The sequence below is a fragment of the Anolis sagrei genome, chromosome 4 (genome assembly GCF_037176765.1).
Source record: "Anolis sagrei isolate rAnoSag1 chromosome 4, rAnoSag1.mat, whole genome shotgun sequence".
NCBI classification, from domain to species: domain Eukaryota; kingdom Metazoa; phylum Chordata; class Lepidosauria; order Squamata; family Dactyloidae; genus Anolis; species Anolis sagrei.
The window spans coordinates 228,719,470-228,742,000 of record NC_090024.1 but is presented as its reverse complement, the minus strand read 5'-3'; the positions used below and the strand labels follow the sequence as shown (position 1 = coordinate 228,742,000).

Genomic DNA, 22,531 nt, shown 5'->3' with positions numbered 1-22,531 from the left:
GAAGGCAATAAGCAGATATGGAGCAAGTTTACACTGGTCAATAAATCTGGGATGGACCAGGCTGTTGCAGGAGTCCCATGCTGACATCAACAGAGGCATCCATACAACCAGGTTGAAGGAGGGAGCTGCTCTCCAGGTTAGCACAGGGTGGCCACAATGGCCAGCTCACACATTGCTCTGTAGCCAGAAGGAAGCAGTGATGGCGGCAACACAGGCATGATCTGTTGCCTTTTCCTGATGCTGATGTGCATAGGGGAAAATGGATAGCAGCAGTGCTCCATGTGGACAGTGGACCAGTCCAAATCAGACCCACTGCCCCAAAGCCATAGGGTTAAACCAGCATATCAAGCAAACTCCAGAGCATCATGGAGCTGCACGCAATAACATCCTGTGGAATCTTACTGGCAGCTCTTGGTGTGTAGACTTAAAATTAATAAGAATATCAGCCCCAGCCTAGTCCAGCTCAACTGCCGAGTATGCCTGCCCTGTTTGGCATAAGTCTGCCCGTGCAAAGCAGGTGAACATAGCATTGAATGAAACATGCAAAATAATCACAGGATGTCTTAAACCTACACCTGTTGATAAACTCTACAAGCTAGCTGGCATTGCCCCCTCTCCTCGATGTGTGATGGGAAGTTGCTGCTAAATGTGAGAGAAATAAGGTTGAACACTGTGAAAGCCACCCACTACATGGCTACCGGCCTCCTCCCAATAGACTCAAATCAAGGAAAAGCTTTATGAGAACTACCACTCCTCTTGACGCCCCCCAGAAACAGCATGGGGAATCCTCTGGGCAGCTAAACCAGGAAATCCCAACTGGATGCCCCCCCCCCCATGAGGGTCTTCCTCCAGGGGCAAAACAAGAATGGGCAACTTGGAAGTCCCTGAACAGACTCAGAACTGGAGTTTGCAGATCAAAAGACAACCTGACAAAATGGCACTGCCTAAAAGAATCTCACACCTTGTGTGACTGTGGAGCAGAACAGACAACTCTGCCTCTGTATGCTTGTCTACTATGCCCTGCCTCGTGTACAGAGGAAGAATTGTTGGAGGCGACAGACAATGCCATTGCTGTTGCCCATTTTTGGTCAAAAGATATTTAGCTGCCTGTGATCCTTCTATTTTTATCAGTTTTATACTAATTTATCCAATGCTTTTGATATGAAATAAAAATAAAATCATGTAGCTAAACTAGATTAACTCACAATATTCACTAGAAGTGGTAAAACATTGTGAGTACAGCCAGGAGTGAACTCAGGGTGAGGATAGGTAATAATGCCCATATAGATGACCTCTGAGAATACTGCCCAACATGACATTTACACTCATGGAGAATAAGGGGAGAATCAAAATCAGAATCACTGAATCATGGATTTGGAAGCGACTGTAAAGGCAATCCATCTCTCTGCCATGCAGGGATATCAAACAAAAGTATTCCTAAGAGATGACTATTCACAGTCCCTTAATAACCATCAATGAATGTCCACTATCCTTCAAGATAGTCTTGTTGTGCTGTCAAATATCTCTTACAGTCAAGATGTATTTCCTGATATTTAGTCAGAATCTGTTCTGAAAACAGAATTTTAAACTTTTATTATAATATCTGGATGCAAAAGAATCTTGTAGCAATTTAGAGACGAATGAAAGAATGAAGTTGGTAGCATAAGCTTTTGAAGACTAGATATACTTGCACTGATGCAGCTGAGGAAGTAGGCTGAGGCTATGTTTACAATGGCCAAATAATATGGGCTCACCCCTTAAACACAGCAGGGAGTCCACACGATACATGGCTGGATTCTCAGCAGAAACGGAAAGCTTCAGAATTGTGTTGGAGTTTTGAATTGAGGGCATATATCGGAGTCAAATGAGTTTGGATCCAGCAAGAGACACTGTCCATAGCTCCAGCAGACCCATCGCTGCATTGCTGGCCTCAAGCCGCTCCCTTGAATAAACCCATTAGCAATGTTGCTTCTGAAGAAGTCACACCAGAACCAAGCCATGTGAACAGTAGAAGTGACGTCGGCAGCAAGTTCCTGTGAGGGAGCTGCTTGCGGCCAGTAATGTAGCAGGAGCCTCAAAATGTCCTTGGCAACTGGCCATTGGACATGTGAAGAGTTCCCGGGTTGCTTCCACTCTTCATAAGGACAGTTCCAGAGTGATTTAGCCCAGATTAATTGGGTGAGTGTAGACGCGGCCTTAATCTACAGTTTACAAATTAATAATAATCTAAATAAATAATCTAAAGTTTACAAATTTCATTCACTTGGTTAATCTCTAAAGTGTTCCAAAATTCTTTTGCCTACTGATATTCCAGACTAACATGGCTATGTCTTTGAATGTTATCCTCAATCAATACAGAAACAACACAGAAAACTAAATGAAATGAGTGAGAAACAAAATGAATTAGATAATGAAACAAAGGGTATTTCTAGAAATGACACAAAACACGTATTTCCACATAAACCTCCTTCCTGCATGAAGAAGTTATAATATGGGAGCAAATCACTACTATATTTATCATTATTGCCTTGCAATAAGGAAGGATATTCTTGAGACTATTAGCAGATGATGGAATATGTTTAAACATAAGACCATTAGTGATTTTTTTTCGCTATGTGAAATAATGAAATTTCCTGGCAATGACTGAAAGGGCTGTAAGTTACAAATGGAAAGAATGTGATGTGCCCATTGGGAATTGATGCTGAAAACATGAGGTATGGCATGTGTAGTGAAGTTAACTAAGTTTGTTATGAGTCAGGATGCACAGAACATTATTTCACTGACAATAGTCAAATTGTAAAATTCCTGGTACTCTACAGGTCAAGAGAGTTTATGGTTTTGTACAACACAAGATGGATTCTAATTTTAACTTTAGTGTCTCATGGATTGGAGCCAAACTTCCAAAGGATTATAAAACACTAAGAGACAGACTGTGCTAATCCCATTACCAGCAAAATGGTACTGGACTTCTGATCAATGAATTTTCTGGCCTTGGATATTGTGTCAGTGACCAATTCTGAGTTTTAATGAACTAAAACAGAACAAATCAAAAACCCTGGAGATAAATAAACTTTTTTTTAAATAGCCTAGATTTTTGTATTAACATAATTTTGCATTTCCTTATTGGATGGATCATGTTGATTGTATTTGGAAACAAATAGCAATGTGTTCAAACAACAGGTGTTCATATACAGATGTGCAATTGCACAATTATGGCAAAACAAATTAAAAACAAACTAACAATAAACATGGAATGGGGAAAGAAATGTCTTCACTCTTCTTGGTGACAGAGCGAGAAGAGAGGAATCACAGCCACTCACACCACATGACTGCCAAAATATAAGAACTACAATGAAATTAATCAATCATTGAACAGCAGCACTATTGGAGGCATTGGAAGCTTTTCCTGTGAATGAAAAGGTGCAATCCAAGAAGGGATACAAACGCAATGCAACAACAGGAGAGCCATGATGTCATGTGATAAGGAAAAGTCAAACAAACTAACCCAGTGCAATCATGAAACAAACATATTGTTTGATAAAATCCTAAAACAGTTGTAGAATTATAAACCCACTACAAATGTCATGACAACGTCCTATGGAATCCTGAGTTTGTTGCACAAAGGATTGTATATTAAAGCATTGGAATATTATGGTGGACATGTGATAACATCAAAAAATTCTGGAAAGAAGTGAATGATATAACAAGTAAGATTCTGGACATAAGAAAAGAGATGAAAGCGGAATATTATTTATTGGGTATTCTAGACTTTGAAATTGGAAAAAACAAGGATAAACTCTTCTTCCACATGGCAACTACGGTGAGGATAGTGGCAGCCAAAAAAATGGAAGAATAAAGAAATGCCAACAACAGATGAATGGTTGCTGAAACTCCTAGATATAATGAACATGGACAGAATACTTGAAGAACACACAAACAATTGGTGAAAACAAGATGGACTGGTCCCTGGTCAAAAAATACTTCAACATTAAGCCGATATAGTTAGACGAGAGAGAAGACAAGAAGAAATCACTAAATAACTAACGCTACCTCTTGGAGTAAATCAGTAAACAGGAGTACTAATTACCCCCTTCCGCACTCTTCAGCTACTTCACCCCTTTTCCACCAGCACATCACTACTCCCCATTTTTCCTTCTTCTTTTTTCTTCTTCTCCCGCTTTCTTCTTTTTTCTTTTCTTTCTCCTTTCCTTTTACTATTTCCCTTCTTAGGATTAATATTATTTTAAACTGAAGTTATGTCGATGATTGACACTCCCTCAATGTATACTCAATTCAAAAACTTCAATTTTTTAAAAAAAACATTTGAATATGCTGATTTTGCCCAAAAGATGCCTTTTGATGAATTTTATTTGGATCCTCTAGGACAGTGGTTCTCAATCTGTGGGTCCCCAGGTGTTTTGGCCTACAACTCCCAGAAATCCCAGCCAGTTTACCAGCAGTTAGGATTCTCTAGGAGTCTTTGGATCATGAGCACCCCCCCCCCCAGGCCTGTAGCGAGGGGGTGGTTTTAGGGGTTCAAACCCCCCCCCCCCGAAATGTTTCAGATTTTTTTTTAAAAAAACTGGTTTACTCATGAATTTTAACTGGTTAACCAAATTCCCATGCTAAGTCTATGAGATGCAAAAAAATTTAAAGAGTCCCTCCAGAACTGTAAGCACTATCTCACGCAAATATTGACAATTTATTCACACTGTCATTACTTGCAGCAATAGCTGATGTAGTGAAGCAACCAAGTTGGGTGTGTGTGTGTTGAATGCTCTCATTAAGGAGGCCAGACTTGGTGGAGGTGGTTGACAGGGGTGGAGCTGCAGGCTATTGAAGGTTGCTCTGCCTTCTGCTGTGCTCTTTGCTTCAGCGTGAGCTAGGAGGCAGGTTTCAACCCCCCCCCCAAATTTTCAACCCTCCCCAAAATTTTCAACCCACCCCCCGAAATTTTCAATCCTCCCCCCCCCCCGAAATTGTCAACCCTCCCCGAAATGTTTTTCTGGCTACGGCCCTGCCCCCCCCCCCCCCAAGAATTCTACCCAAAACCAAATAGATTCCTGTGGCCCTGCTGATGATCTTTCTTTCAACAAAAAACAGCAGAGCATCTGTGTGTGTTGTTTTTTAAAAAAACAAATGCTCAATAAAATCAGCCCAAAACTACAAAAAAACCTAACATAGTGTAAAAAAATGAAATAATGAACATTTAAATTATTGAATTGCAATAGTGAACAGAATAATTTCAAGTATGCTGTCAGAAGCATGTGAATGTCTTTTATTTCTGTGTGAAAATGACTCACGTAGGAGGAAAGGAAAATAGGAATCTGAGATCTCGAATTACTGGACTCTCAACTTGGGTAGATTCCTGGTATTCGGGAGTTCTGCTGAATTCCACTTTTGTTAATAAAATGGCAACAGAAATTAAAACAGAGTGATGCTTTCTTCCCACACACCCCTCTCGACCGGTATGGAAGTATTTATAGACTGCCCTTCTAAATCGTTGACTTAATGTGCCAATAATTATGCAGACAGTGTTAAATTGATCCCCAAAGAAGTATTCAGCAAAGCAGAGAAGGTGCTTGGGGAGGGGAGAATATATATTTTGCATCTTCAGTTCATTTTACAGTGAGCATAAGGGCTTTCTTGACAATATTTGTTCAGAGGGAGTTTCCCAGTGCCTTCTCTAAGTCAAGAGAGCATGACTCGCTCGAGGACAAGCAGTGGATTTGAATTCGGTTCTTCAGAGGTAAACCCACCTTGGGCAAGTCACTCTCTCTCAATCTCAAAGGAAGGCAACGGCAAACTCTTACTGAGAACACCTTGTAACAGTTTTACTTTCTGGCCTAGTGGTTCTAAAACTTTCATCCTCCAGATGTTTTGGACTTCAACTCCCAAAATCCGGACCAGTGTGGCCAATGTTCACGAATTCTTGAACCTGAAGTTCCAAAGAGATTGAGGATCAAGAGGTGATTCTAGCTTGTACAGAAGTGAACAGATCAAATTAGGAACCTGGACAACATCCATCACCACAATTGATATGTTCATCCTGTCTTTGCGCCATAAATGATGATCTAGGCAGCTGACATCAACCAAATGGAAACTGACATTCAAAATGAATCAAAACACCAATGTAAATCAGTTGAAAAGACTTCAATAAAATTAAAGCATCAACTGCACCCATCAGTTCAAACGTATTCAACTGTTGCACTCCAGGCCTGGAAATGTCTATGACCAGTGCATCACACAAGAGTCCAGGAATATTTATTTATTTATTTATTTCGAGCATTTTGACCCCGCCGTTCTCAACCCCCTAGGGGGGACTCAGGGCGGCTTACAACCAGTACAATTCGATGCCAACAATTCAACATAGTAAAATATATAACAGCAACAATTTTAAATAGTTAAAAACATTCAATTAATACAATAACAAGTAATAAAAAGAAAAGCCAATCTGGTGGCCAACGTTTGCCAAGTTCTGTAATCCGTAAGTCCATTCACCATTATTGTAATTCTTTCCAAAGCTATAGTCATCATTGTCCTTTTCAGCCTGCCAGATTACCCAAAGGCCTGGTCCCATATCCAAGTTTTTAACTTCCTTCTGAAAGAGAGGAGGGATGATGATGATCTAATTTCCCTGGGGAGTGAATTCCACAGGCGGGGGGCCACCACCGAGAAGGCCCTGTCCCTCGTCCCCACCAGCCTCACTCGTGATAAAGGTGGGGCCGAGAGCAGGGCCTCCTCAGAAGATCTTAAATTCCTAGGTGGGACATAGAAGGAGATATGTTCGTACAGGTACGCTGGGCAAATAGTTTATTGTAAAAGCAAATAGTTTCTTGTAAAAGCAAAAGGTTTATTGTGTTGGTCTGAGAGGGGGGGAAACCATATAAAAATCAGGAATAAGAAAGTAAAATATATAATACAAAAAGGTGATAATCCAAAGTAATGCAAATGTCTCATAAAGTTCCAGAGGTGATGAGGTCCAGGAACAGACAGAAATCACAGATGCAGCAAAAGTCCACAAGCAAGAAGGTATAAGTAGTAAAACTTGAACAGGAGTACATGAACAAGAACATAGAAAACTTCCAGGATATATTAAATCCAAAACCAAGGCTTGACTTCAACCAGGAACAAGAGAACTCAGGCTTAGCTTCTCACTCTTAGGCAGCATTGCCTGAACTGCCCTTAAGGTAAACAACTTGTTGTTTAATAGTCACCCATGAAAGCATTATGTCTCCTGTGAATTTTCTCCCCAACTTTCCCTTATAATCTTTCAGACCGACGCAATCTGTTTTCAGCTCTAATTTGTAAACGGAGACTCCATAGCTACAGACGGTTTCTCCTGGGAACCCTCCTTATCAATCACATTGTCACGCAATTCTTTACCTGCCATTGCTGTTTATCTGCTGATAGGGTCTTGCACCATGGCAGCAGCAGAAGTTGTGTGTGTATGTTTAAAATATCTTCAAATAGCAGGAATTATACAACACCCCTATCAGGGGACAAAGACGAAGACCAAGGAGATATATCTAAACTTTAAAAAAAATATTGGGAACTATTTTGATTTCACATTAAGAAGAAAAAATAACAATACTTTGGGTGTTTGAAAACTGAGTTTCCTTGTCTGATTTTTAAGCAGAAGTTTAAATTTTATTTAAGAAAACTTTGGATGTTGAGGTGGTAAATACATTTTACATTTGGGCATATTGGAGGTACAGTGGTGATAGTCTTGTGTGCGACTTGAATGTTTATTCTTCTTGTGTTTTTGTACTTTGTCTGCCTTTTCTTATTGTTGTAGTGTTTGTCTTATTAAAATATAATAAAAAATTATGGAGAGGAAAAAAGGCAAAAGATGAAGAAGAGAAACCCAAGAAAGAATTTTAAACCACAGACGGTTAGGAAACAGATTGTCAAGAAGGGTTTTCAGTCAAGAAATTCAGTGCTTCAAAAGCTCTAAATGTGAATCACATTTCAGTTCTGAGACCTCCTCAGAGTTTCTTACAACTTAGCTTCTAAGTCAATTATAGAATTTGTCTCACAGATGTGGCTTCTTAGACAGCAAAAAAGGGACTAAAGAGGAAGAGAAACAAGAATGCAGGAAACAGGACTGAAAATCCATGACTAATCCATTCCAAAAATACATTTACTTGTAAGTAAATGCTTTTTGTTTTTATACAACAAGGTTGTTACAATGGACAGCTTCAGATATTCCTGAAGAAGCAGAACCAGTCAGACACATGGCTGCTCTGAAGAGGAAACTAGAATGAGATGTAATGGCCATACATAAATATGTGAGGGGAAGTCATAGGGAGGAGGGAGCAGGCTTGTTTTCCACTGCCCTGGAAACTAGGACACAGATCAATGGCTTCAAACTACAGGAAAGGAGATTCCACCAGAACATTTGGAAAAACTTCCTAACTGTGAGAGCTGTTCAGCAGTGGAACTCTCCGCCTGGAGTGTGGTGGAGGCTCCTTCTTTGGAGGCTTTTAAACAGTGGCTGAATAGCCACCTGTCGGGGGTGCTTTGAATGCAATTTTCCTGCTTCTTGGCAGGGGGGTTGGACTGGATGGTCCAAAGGTCGCTTCCAACTCTATGATTTTATGTATCTAAGTCCACACATGGGCCGGGTGTTATTTCTGTGGTACATCATATTTTGTATATTGTATATTATTAAAAGAGGTGGGGGAAATGTGACCTCCCATATGTTATTGGATGGTGGGTCTCAGCAGCCCTAGTTCATGTTATTTTTTTTTAATTTACAACATTTATATCCCACCCTTCTCACCCCGAAGGGGACTCAGGGCGGCTTACATAAATGGGCATTATTCCATGCCCAAACAACAACACCATTAAAAGCAATTAAACAACAATTTAAAACAATGTTAAACAACGTATGTAAACATTACATTACTATTGTGCATAGACCCAAAGCCAGATAATCAAATAATCATATTCATCAATCCAGAGTCAATTCCAACTGTATTGCACAGATAATTATGCTGGGGCAAATGCTTGCTCCCAATGGAAAACATCCTCTTAATATTTTCCTCAAATTTTCACACATTTAGATAAATTTTACATCCCTGTTTCAAGGAGTAATCCAACAATACTTGGAGCCATCTTGGAGATATTGAACTATTTCTTCAACATTGTAATGAACTTAAATGTGTTCTAATAAAGCAACTTTGCAACAAGGATGCAATTTATGAAGAAATAATTATTCCACCAAATGACAAAAGAATTGTAATACAAATGTCTGGTTGCTGATGACAAGATAAATAAAATAAATAACAACCGAATTTTGGGGAAAAAATCGTTCCAACTGTTTTGAAGGCAGCATAGTTGTTTTTCTTTCACTGACATCATGTTACCAATGATGAAGAGTGCTGGTAGCACTTCTTAAGCTAGCCTGTTGCTTTTGGGTACAGTGATGAATGATTCTGGTGAAACAAACCCATGTGGTAAAACCCAGGGCTCTTCCACGTAGTCATATAACCCAGAGTATCAAGGCAAAAAATCCAGCAATATCTGCTTTGAACTGTGAGTCCACACTGTCATATATTCCAGTTCAAAGCAAACATGTGGGATTTTATTCAGTGGTATGGAAAGAGGCTCACTGCTTACCGATAACCCTGAGAAAGTGATGCAACTCCCATGATATTTATCAAGTTAGAGCAAAATGTAGTATCTTAACTTTTCTCCACTCTTCAAACAAGGGCAGTAGTTGAGGAGGAGTTGCTTTCCCTCTCTGTTCTGTGCGAGAACTAGGTGTAGTCCTGGGCCTATCAAGACTTTGGTGCTGTACTGGAGGTAAATGATGTAATAAATGGTACACATTAGAAAAGTATTGTAGCCTTTTCACTGATAAGGTCCAGTATCCTCTCACAACCAAGGCCAGAACTGGGACCTCAACGAATTCTATGAAAACAACCCCCAGCTAGCAATTCAATTCCCCCAACTTCCCACTGACTCAAAGGGGCCCTTGGCTGGAGTGACGTCCCATCCCTCAGGCAAGGCTGATGGCAGATGGATTCCCAAGAGTTATATCAAAGTGCACAAGTATGAGAACAGACAGGTTAGCAACAAAGAAAAATTCAGTCCCTCACTCCATTCCCAGATTCTCTATCTTTTTCCAGGCTGAAACCCAAAAATATCAGACAAAGTCATTAATACAAATTGAGTCTTTCTATTTTTGGATACTGCTAACAATTGCCATAAAATTAACTAATCTGTGTCTTTATGAGTCAAATAAAACATTCAACATGAACCCACTCTGAGCAGTCCACCCTACAGCCAGTTCTGCAGCAGAAGCACTACTTCCAGTTGTTCATCTGGACAAGAACAGCAAGTGTGCAATGAAGCTTTCAGGAAACTCCAGAAAGACTCCTGGTGATTTGACATGTGGACAGGCGGATCCAGGGTGATCCAATGTTCACATACCAGAAAGACACACTGCTGTTTCACTGGCCAAAAGAAGTTTCCCAGAAACACCTTGCTGGTGGTTGCTTTTGGTTATATTATATGGCCAGTCACCCTGTTATGATCTTACAGAAGTGACGTCATGGGCAAGGCTTTACTGGGGAGCTGATTTTGGTGTCTAGGAGGAGAGGGCATTGGTGCCAATGTAGCATTGGCCCGGCCAATTGTATGGACTGCACTTCCACACAGGTCCATGTCAACTCCCTCTTTGTGGATTCCTTGCAGCTTCAGACTCTTTTGCCTGGTGTAGATGCAGCCTAACACCCAAACCCCCATCTTTCTGGGAGCAGATGCTCGGTTCACTGCTCTCTCACACATTTGCATTGGTTAATAAAATCCCTGTTAATAGGCCAGCAAATCTTTGTATTTTCATCTAAATATTAAAGAAGCCACCCAGAGGGCTGAACTCTGCCCAAAACTGGTTTAGCACTTAGAGTAACTCTTCTAAAATCCAGACTAAAGCAAAACAATTTCTCCCAACCCTCCCAGATAAATCTCTCCCCAAACCACTTGGCTTTTCTCCATTTACTTGGGCATAAAGATCTACTACTGCTAACCAGATATTCTGGGAATTGTCTTTCAAAGTTCTCACAAAAATGCAGCTGGAGTAATCATTTACTAGAAACATGTGTCAGTGTATCCTGCAAGCATGCTAGTAAATCAAAACGAATCACAGGTCAGATTGTGTGAATTGCTGAAATGAGATGAACTGAACTATATAACTGTGAGTCTGCCCTGGACATTCCTCCATTTTTTTTAATTACAGAATGAAACACAATAAGCAGTTCTTTCAACATGTTCGCACTGTATCTTTTTTTTGGCTGCTACTTTTGTCTCCCACTGAAACCTACATTAATCCAAATCTTTCTTAGCATTTATGATGGTACTTTCTTAAACGTTTAGCCCATTTTAAAATGGGGATGGGGAATTGCAACCCCTAGATGTTTTGGACTTTAACTTGGAAAAAACTGAGCCATTACAGCAGGCATGGGCAAACTTTCCAACATGGGGGCTACATGGCGAGCCAGAGCGGGGTGGGCAGGCTGGAAGGGGGATCCTCCCCAAGCCCCCTCCCTGCCCTTTCTTCCCCTTCCTCTTCTCTTTCAGAAACAGACAGAAAGGCAGGAAATGTTTGGATCCCAAAAGGGTTGGACTGGGTCAGGATGAGATGGTGGACAGGAGGGACCCATATTGGTTACTCCTGATACATAATCTTAGAATCCTAGAACTGCAAGAGACCCCTAAGGGCCATCCAGTCCAACCCCCTGCCATGCAGGAAAGCACAATCAAAGCACTCTGAGTAGTCAGACTCTGCAGAAAAGCCTCCAGAGAACGAGACTCCACCACACTCCCCGGCGGCCTATGCCACTCTCTGATAGCTCTTACTCTCTGGAAGTTCTTCTTAACCTTTTCAGTCAAATCTCTTTCACTACCAACTTAAAACACTAATTTATTTACCTCTGTAAGGTCAATGCCTTATAGTAGTCCGAGGTCTGTCATAGAATCATAGAATCAAAGAGTTGGAAGATACCTCATGGGCCATCCAGTCCAACCCCATTTTGCCAAGAAGCAGGAATATTGCATTCAATACCCCTGACAGATGGCCATCCAGCCTCTGTTTAAAAGCTTCTAAAGAAGGAGCCTTCACCACACTCCGGGGCAGAGAGTTCCACTGCTGAATGGCTCTCACAGTCAGGAAGTTCTTCCTCGTGTTCAGATGGAATCTCCTTTCTTGTAGTTTGAAGCCATTGTTCCGCATCCTAGTCTCCAGGGAAGCAGAGAACAAGCTTGCCCCCTCCTCTCCTGTCCAGAATCCCTTGCCGCCATGGTAGCTGAAAGCTTCTGGAAGTTCGCATCCAAAACATCAAATGTTTTCCACCGTACTGTAGACCTAATCAAGTTTGACATCACTTTCATTGCTAAAACTCAATCCTATGGAATCCTGGGATTTGTAGTTTGGTGAAATATCAGCACTCTTTGGCAGCGAAGACTAAAGGCATTGTACAATCACCAGGACTTTGTAGAACTGAGCCATAGGTATTGTTGTTTTATAAATTCAAGAGGTGTCAAACAGTGTTTATTCTACAGCACAGATGCTTCTTCAACATTTGCTGACCTCCAAAGAAGATCTTTCCCAACCCAACTCAGAGACGCTAGCAACAGAACTGGAGGCCTTCTTTCTGCAAAGAACATGATCTACGATTGAAATACAACATATTTAGGAACTTACTCACACAGTTCACTACATTCTTAGGTCCATTCTACACTGCCAAAGAAAATCCAGATTGTCTGCTTTGAACTAGATTATATGGCAGTGTAAACTCGGATAATCCAGTTCAAAGCAGATAATGTGGATTATCTGCTTTGATAATCTTTGATGATTATAAGGCAGTGTAGAAGAGGTCAAAGAGGTTGTTCAGTATTCAAAACTTAACAAGTTACCACATCCTTAGTAACCTAGACTCCAGCAGTTGAACAAGGATTTGTCAAAGGGTTCAGCTATATTTTCTATGGCTTAATTCGGGAGCAAGGCTTTTTATCTCATTATATCTGTCAATCAGATCATCAATATATCTGTACTACTATCAAATTAATCTAATTCATGACCATTGTTGGAACACTCCTCGCTGTTTGTATCAAATCAAATATTTATTTACGGCCAACAACCGGTATAGAACCTCACTTTACAATCCTCCATCCACATCAGTACAGCCTCACTGTCTCTATTTGTTTCCATCTATGTTTCGTCTCCTTTTATGGATTAAAATCTTCTACCCACTAGAATTCACCTGATAAACTATCATCTCTTGTAAATAGATAAAAGAAAGATTTTCAGCATTTTACATTTATGTCTGTTTATGCAGGTAAGATGTTCCCTCCTGATAACTACAATGTTTGTTAATAACAATGCTTAAGGTAATAAGGACCAATTAGTGCATCTTTTGCATTATATTTTACATTTCATTTCCCCCCCCATGGCTCCCAATTTTGTATGGAGAAGAATTCTATAGAATAGGTAAACAGGTAAGAATTTCCCAAGCAGTAAAATGCAGGAATAGTATAGCTTTAGCTGACAGATTTTTGCTATACTTCAGTTTTTGAAATACTTCATCTACGCTGATGACCATGCTATCACCACTCAAGCAGAGAGCTTTGAAATGGTTGAACAAAAGCTCTTCTAAGCTTTAGGTGCTCTTACTGCCCATTAAAGGGGAAACCAGCTGATTCCTAATCCATCTAAATCACAGATGTGTGCTTTTCATCTTAAGAACAGACAACCATCTCAAGCTCTGAGGATTACCTGGCAAAGAATCCCACTGGAGCATTGCAGCACACTCAAATACTTGGGAGTTACCCTGGACCATTCTCTGATTTACAAGAAGCACTGCTTGAATACCAAGCAGAAAGTAACTGCTAGAAATAATATATGAAAGCCGACCGGCACAACCTGGGGATCACAACCATACACAGTGAAGACATCTGCCCTTGTGCTTTCCTACTCTGCTGCTGAATACACATGTCCATGTTAAAACAATGGATGTGGCACTCAATGAGACATGCTGCATTATCACAGGCTGTCTATGCCCCACACCACTGGAGAAATTATACTGTTTAGCTGGTATTGCACCATATGACATCCATAGGGAAGTAGCAGCCAGCAATAAAAGGCCCAAGGCTTTGGCATCTCTGGTCCATCCTCTGTCTGGATATCCGCCAGCAAGCCAATGCCTTAAATCAAGAAACAGCTTTCTAAGATCTACAGAGATGCTTACAGGAACACCTCAGCAAGCGAGAGTCCAAATGTGGCAGGCTAAAACTGTGAACCTCGTTGGCTGATACCAGATGAGAGACTCCCTCCTAGGAACACAGAAGGATGGGCGACTTGGAAGGCACTGAACAGACTCTGCTGTGGCACTACAAGATGCAGAACTAACCTTAAGTAATGGGGCTTCAAAGTGGAGTCCACGACATGCGAGTGTGGAGAAGAGCAAATCACAGACCACCTACTACAATGCAGCCTGAGCCCTGTCACATGCACAATAGAGGACCGTCTTTCAGTGACATCAGAAGCACTCCAAGGAAATTTAGTATAATTAACTTTGTTTGTGGTTTTTTAAATACATTATAACTGTACTGTTAATTTGCTTCTGACACAATAAATACAAAGCATGACCACTACTGTAGTATGTTTTCCAAACCTTGGGAACAAGATGACTGTACTTTTTTTCGCTCTTCATAATCCTGCATTTTTTGAATTTTTTGGTCAAGGCCGTTTTAAGACAGTAAGGACCCTTCTAAACAAGCATATAACCCAGAATATCAAGGAGGATAATCCACAATATCTGATTAGAACTAGATTACACTGCCTCAATAATAATAATAATAATGATAATGATAATGATAATGATAATAATAATAATACTTTATTTCTATTCCGCCCCATCTCCCCTTGGGGATTTAATCCAGTTCAATGTGGATTTTATACAGCTGTGTGGAAGGGGGCCAAGTTATCACATCCTTAGCAATGTTATCTCAAAGCAGCTGATACCGTATGGAGGTCATTCTGTTACAGCATTCCAAACATTCACAATGAAATGTGTTACAACTTGTGCTTACAGGCCTCAATAAAAACTACAACTCTGCAGAATTAATTTCCTTCTCCTCCCTCCATTTCTTCCTGATAATTTACAATTATTTCTGTCTCTGCTTTTGGGAAAAACACTGGGGGGGGGGGGGAGGCTTAAATATTTCATTACTATGCAAGTAACCCAAAATGTCCAGGACTGAGCTGATTCTTCAGGTCACTAGAAGTTAAACTGCTGAAGATGACACACTATGCCTGCATCTGCTTTGTAGGATTAATGCACTGACACTACTTTAACTGCCATGGCTCAATGCTATGGATTCATGGGAGCTGCAGTTTTACAAGGTCTTCAGTCTTCTGGCGGAGGCTCCTTCTTTGGAGGCTTTTAAACAGAGGCTGGATGGCCATCTGTCAGGGGTGCTTTGAATGCAATTTTTCTGCTTCTTGGCAGGGGGTTGGACTGGATGGCCCACGAGGTCTATTCCAACTCAACAATTCTATGATTCTCTGCCAAAGAGTGCTGGTACCTCACCAAACTGCAATTCCCATGATGCAAAGTTGTGTCAAATGGAATTAATTCTACAATGTAGATGCACCCCATGAGAGCATCTCAGGTTGGATCTACACTGCCCTATATCTCAGGATGTGATCCCTGATTATCTGGCAGTGTAGAGCAGTGTTTCTCAACCTGGGGGTTGGGACCCCCAGAGGGATCACAAGGGGGTTTGAGAGGAGTCGCCAAAGACCATCGGAAAACACATGTTTCTGATGGCTTTAGGAATCCCTTTGGCATAGTCGTTTGGTTCACAGTGCTCTCCAGATGTAGGAGGATAATATCTCCCCGAAATCACTGTCATCCCAAATCCCACCAATATTTTCTGTTGGTCATGGGGGGGTTCTGTGTGGGAAGTTTGGCTCAATTCTATCGTTGGTGAGGTTCAGAATGCTCTTTGATTGCAGGTGAACTATAAATCCCAACAACCACAACTCCCACATGTCAAAGTCGATTTCCCCCCAAACTCCACCAGTGTTCATATTTGGGCATATTGAGTATTCGTGCCACATTTGGTCCAGATCTATCACTGTTTGAGTCCACAGTGCTCTCTGGATGTAGGTAAACTTCAAAACTCAAGATCAGTGACCATCAGACCAGTATTTTCTGTTGGTTGTGGGAATTCCTTGTTCCGAGTTTGGTTCAATTCTAACATTGGTGGAGTTCAGAATGCTCTTTGATTGTAGGTGAACTATAAATCCCAGCAACTAAACTCCCAAATGACAAAATCAATCCCCCCAACCCCATCAGTAATCAAATCTGGGCGTATTGAGTATTCGTACCAAATTTGGTCCAGTGAATAAAAATGCATCCTGCATATCAGATATTTACCTTACAATTCATAACAGTAGCAAAATTACACTTGCGAAGTAGCAATGAAAACAATTGTATAGTTGGGTGTCACCACAACATGAGGAACTGTATTAAGGGGTTGCAGCATTAGGAAGGTTGAGAACCACTGGAATAGACTCAGTTCAAATCAGATAATCTAGGATCAGATCCTGTGATATAGGGCAGTGTAGATCCAGCCTAAGATACTCATTGAACATGAGTATGCTTTCTCTGCAAATTCTTCCTAAATGCACTATCTTCAGTTGTTCAGAACAGCTTGTTCTCAGATAAAGGTAAAACTGAGAGTTCCAGTGCAATCATACAAATGTGTTTCCCTGGGTTCAGTGACATTTCCTCCCGTGTAGGTGTGTCTGGGACTGCAGACAAAGAGTGTAACTACATTATAGAATACACTTCGGTGCCACTTTAACTGCCATGGTTCAATACTATGAAATCATGGTAGTTTTAGTTGGTGAGGCACCAGCACTCTTTGGCAAAGAAGGCAGAAGACTTAGTAAAACTACAACTTCCATGTTTCCATAGTGGTGTCAAACTGCATTAATTCTATAGTGTAGCTACACCCTTAGTCACAGCTAGGATAGACTCAATTAAATCCACATGTATTATGTTTAATCATGGCTGATGGATGTCCCATTGATCAATGAGGTCTTCATGTAAGTCTGAATACAACTTGAAAGATTTTCAGCACACTTTCCTAAATACTGCACACTTTTCAACAATTCTAAATACTGCACACTTTTCAACAATTAAGTCCCAAAAATAAATTCAATCAGCATTACATTGGAACAAACATGCCCAGGATCCATTTACACAGCAGAAATATATCAAACAAAAAAAATTTGGAGCAGCAAATACCACTTAATTTCTTGGTATAATATTATCAAAAAAGAAAGAGGAGAGAAAACAACAAAAACATTTTGTTCCATGTCCATAAATCATGTTCTAGGTTAACTGAATTATGTGCAATAAAAATGATAGTTTAATAAGAATCACATGAAAGACATTAATAGTTCAAGCAGAAATAAAAGGTAGGGAAGAATGTCATTGCAAAATCCAGCTGTTACCTAAATAGACCTTGGATAAATCAGTCATGTACAGATTACTCCAATTACTTATATCGAGAGGGAGACAACGTTCTCCAGGCCCCTTCCACACATCTGTATAAAATCCACATTGGATTAATGTCGTATTTGCCATCATTGCCATTATTGCCATCTTGCCATTAATGTGGCAAGATACTCCACTTAGGCAGAAAAAAAATGAAATGCAAAGATACAGAATGGGGGACAATGCCTGGCTCAAGAGCAGTACGTGTGAAAAATATCTTGGAGTCCTCATGGACAACAAGTTAAACATGAGCCAACAATGTGATGCGGCGGCAAAAAAAGCCAATGGGCTTTTGGCCTGCCACATCACATCTAGATCCAGGGAAGTCATGCTTCGCCTCTATTCTGCCTTAGTTAGACCACACCTGGAATATTGTGTCCAATTCTGGGCACCACAATTCAAGAGAGATATTGACAAGCTGGAATGTGTCCAGAGGAGGGCGACTAAAATGATCAAGGGTCTCGGGAACAAGCCCTATGAGGAGCAGCTTAAAGAGCTGGGCATGTTTAGCCTGAAAAAGAGAAGGCTGAGAGGAGGCATCATGGCCATGTATAAATATGTGAAAGGAAGTCATAGGGAGGAGGGAGCAAGCTTGTTTTCTGCTGCCCTGGAGACTAGGATGCGGAACAATGGCTTCAAACTTCAAGAAAGGAGATTCCATCTGAACATGAGGAAGAACTTCCTGACTGTGAGAGCCGTTCAGCAGTGGAACTCTCTGCCCCGGAGTGTGGTAGAGGCTTCTTCCTTGGAAGCTTTTAAACAGAGGCTGGGTGGCCATCTGTCAGGGGTGATTTGAATGCAATATTCCTGCTTCTTGGCAGGGGGTTGGACTGGATGGCCCATGAGACCTCTTCCAACTGTATGATTCTATGATTCTATATGGCAGTGTGGACTCAGATATTCCAGTTCAAAGCAGATATTGTGGATTAGCTGCCTTGATATTCTGGGTTATATGGCTGTGTGGAAGGTCCCCCAGGGGCCTTCCAGACAGGCCCTATATCCCAAGATCTGATCCCAGGTCTTCTGATTTAAACTGGATTATATGAGTCTGCACTGCCAGATAATCTGGGATAAACAGAAAACCTGGGATCAGATCGTGGCATATAGAGCCTGTCTGGAAAGGTTCCCAGTCTTATGCCTCCAAAAAGTACCAAGGTGTAACTCCTAGACACGAGGGAGGGAGGAGTGGCCTGACATATTTGCAGGATATCAATCTGGAGAAATTGGTGGACATTTCTTGTCAGAAGAATGGTAATAACTTCTTGGGAAAATAAGTTAGTTAATAAGGTCCTAATTCAGAGATTGGAAGCTCGAGGTAAGAGCCAATATGGTGCTGTGATTACAACATTGGACTATATGAGAAGAGTTGAGTTCTCACATTGAGAAATTTCCCAGTTGTAGGAGAATTTGGCCTCTTTTCAAGCAAGGAGAGGCATTGAGCTCATCACATGAGTTAAATCACTTATGGATGTCATGCATAGCCCTCCATGGTTGAAAAGAGGCAGAAGTGTCCTGAAACAAGGGGCTACAGTGGTGCAATGGGTTAAACCCTTGCGCTGCTGAACTGCTGACCTGAACATTGGCAATTCGAATCTGCAGGACAGGGTGAGCTCCCGCTGTTAGCCCTAGCTCCTGGCAACCTAGCAGTTCAAAAACATGCAAATGTGAGTAGATCAATAGGTACCACTTCAGCAGGAAAAGGCAAAAAAGATGCTCTAAGCCAGTGGTTCTCAACCTGGAGTCCCCAGATGTTTTTGGCCTACAACTCCCAGAAATCCCAGCCAGTTTACCAGAAGTTAAGATTTCTGGGAGTTGAAGGCCAAAAATATCTGGGGACCCCAGGTTGAGAACCACTGCTCTAAGCAGTCTTGCCGACCACACAACAAGGAGCTGTTGATAGACAATGCAGGCTCCTTGGCTTGGAAAGGAGAAGACCAACTCCCCAGAGCCAAAGATGACCACCACCTCCAGAGCCGGAAATGAAAGTAGAAGCCTTTGGCTTTGTCTGTGTATCTGTGTCTCATTGAATATCATTGTAAAAAGGCATTGAATATTTTCCCGTATCTGTTTCTATACCGTAATCTGCTCTGAGTCCCTTTGGGGAGAAGAGTGGAATATAAATAATAATAATTCACTGGAATTTATGTCACAAGTACCACCTACTAGCACTAAAGAATTGGTGGGATCATAAACCTGCAAAAGTAGTGGAAAATGAACACGCAAAAATACTGTGGGACTTTTGAATCCAGACTGACAAAATTTTGGAACACAATACACCAGACATCACAATTGTGGAAAAGAAAAAAAGTTTGGATTATTGATGTCACCATACCAGGTGACAGTCGCATTGAAGAAAAACAAAAGGCAGAACTCAGCCATTATTAAGACCTCAAAATCGAACTGCAAAGGCTCTGGCATAAACCAGTACAGGTGGTCCCAGTGGTCATTGGCACACTGGGTGCCATGCCAAAAGATCTCAGCCAGCATTTGGAAACAATGAACATTGACAAAATCACAATCTATCAACTGCAAAAGGCCACCTTACTTGGATCTGCGCGCATCATTCGAAAATACATCATACAGTCCTAGATGCTTGGGAAGTGGTCAACTTGTGATTTTGTGATACGAAATCCAGCATATAGATCTCATTTGCTGTGACATACTGTGTTTTTGTGTCAGATGATAATGACAATAACAACAACAACTCTGGCAATCAACCTAATTACATTGAGAAATCTCCCTCTGGTAGGACACTTCAGCCTCTTTTCTAGAGTGGAGAGGCACGGAGCTTATCACATGTTACAGGGCTGAAAAGAGGCTGAAAGTCCTGAAAGGAGGGAACTCTGAACACAGGAAAGCAATTGGGTTCAGAGCTCTTACCTCTTATCACACTCTACTCACATCTTTACAACTGAAAAACGAGTGGGATGGGAAGCAAAGTTTCCCATCCTATTTCACTGCTCAAGCATCGGCAGTCTCTTGCATCCTATGGGCTTTGATACAGAACCATGGGATCCCATGGAAATAAATGGTTTTAAACTGGTGTCAGTCTCCTTTAATGTAAGGGGCTTTTGGGCAGGGCAAGGGATCTCTCCGTCTGTGGATATTCTTGTTTCTCATGATTGAAAACAAAAAAGTAATACTGATCTTGCGATGAATGTATTGCCAGCTTTTACATTTCCACATATGAGTGTGATGGGGAGGCAGAACTGGAAATGGGACTGCTGGGGATATAAGAGGGGCAATTCTCTACTCTTAAAGGGCCAGTCACCCATGCTTTTTGGCTCTCAATGTGATTAAGTCGTAGATTAAAAGGGGGGATTAGTCAAGTTTAAAAGGCTGTCATAGTGAAAATCATAGAGTTATAGAGTTGGAAGAGACCTCATGGGCATCCAGTCCAACCCCCTGCCAAGAAGCAGGAAAATCACATTCAAAGCACCCCCGACAGATAGCAGTGGCTAGATAGCCACTGCTTAAAAGCCCCCAAAGAAGGAGTCTCCACCACACTAAAGGGGCAGAGAGTTCCACTGCTGAACAGCTCTCACAGTCAGGAAGTTCTTCCTCATGTTCAGGGGGAATCTCCTGTCCTGTAGTTTGAAGCCATTGTTCTGCTAGTACTTCATCACACATCCACTTTAAATCCGGTTTCTGCCTCTTGCAGAAATCTGGGGTTAGTAGTTTAAGCGGCTGAGGGGGGAAAGGAAGGGGCCCGAGGCTGTGAGGAATGGTGGGAGTTGAAGTCCAAAACACCTGGAGGGAGGACCCAAGTTTGCCCATGGCTACTTTATGGAACTGGACGTTTCCAGGGATTTCTTAGTCCAGGGAGAAGTAGGAAACAACCAGGAGGCAGTGAATTCACCCCTTCTCAGGGTATGAAAGACACCCCCCCCCCAGAGAGCCCCCCCCTCAAAAAAGCCTTACCCAGGAGCAGGAGGCGGTGGGTCTGCTTGTACTCCCTCTTCTCGACTTTGAGGCTCTTGTCGATGATCTTGCTCCGCTTCCGCTCGGCTTTCTCCTGGAGGCGCAGGTGGGTCTTCCACTCGCCCCCGCGACCCTCGGCCTCGACGTGGGCAGAGATGGGCAAGGGGTCTCCCCCGGAGCGGAGGCTGTAGCACATCCCCATCCTCGCCGGGAAGGAGGGAGGGAGCCAGGGCGCCCCGCAGGCAAGTCTTCCGCCCAGAAGGGACTCCTGACTCCTGCCCGCCTTCGCTCCAGGGACGCCTTTAAGGTGGAGCCGCCTCCGAGCGCGCATCGGGCACCCTCTCTCTCTCTCTCTCTCTCTCTCTCACACACACACACACACCCCTCTTGAGCTCATCTTTTTCCTCCCTTTCCCAAACTCGCGTGAACTCTATTCTCCAGAGTGGGGCGGGAGGGGTATGTGTATGTATTGCGCCAGAAGCGAATTGAGAATACAGTTAAGTAATGGGCATGAAAGCTCCCATCCTTTACCCCTTTTATCTTTACTTAAGTCGTGTCCAACGCAGGGGGTTGGTGCTCATCTCCATTTCTAAGCCGAAGAGCCAGCGTTGTCCATAGACACCTCCAAGGTCATGTGGCCAGCATGACTTCTTGGAGCGCTGTTACCTTCCCTATTGATCTACTCACATTTTACCTATCCGAACGTATTCTCCCCTATGAACCACCATGGCTGTTAAGATCTTCTGGAGGGGCCCTACTCTCGGTCCCACCACCCTCGCAATCGTGTCTGGTGGAAACGAGAGACAGGGCCTTTTCTGTGGTGGCCCCCCGGCTATGGAACTCTCTCCCGATTGAGATCTGATCTGCCCCCTCCCACTTGACCTAGTGAAATCCTGGCTATGGAACGAGGCATTCCCAGAATGATGGCGGAGACTGGCAATTGACTTAAAGTTCTCGACCACATATGCAGACTGAGTTGGTCATGATTTTATCTTGACGAGCTGACTTTTATGTATTTTAGTCTATATCTATTT

The 22,531-nt window shown here is 42.0% G+C and overlaps 1 protein-coding gene across 2 annotated transcripts in view; it reads right to left on the bottom strand.

The window, feature by feature from the left end:
* Positions 1-21,843, bottom strand: part of GNAS (GNAS complex locus) — a 194,396-nt gene extending 172,553 nt beyond the window's left edge. For both annotated transcript variants that reach the window (XM_060772036.2, XM_060772037.2), the window contains exon 1: positions 21,498-21,843. In XM_060772036.2, the coding sequence (XP_060628019.2) occupies positions 21,498-21,828 (331 nt within the window). In that variant the 5' untranslated portion in view covers positions 21,829-21,843. The remainder of the gene's footprint in view (positions 1-21,497) is intronic.
* Between the last annotated feature and the right edge of the window lie 688 nt (positions 21,844-22,531).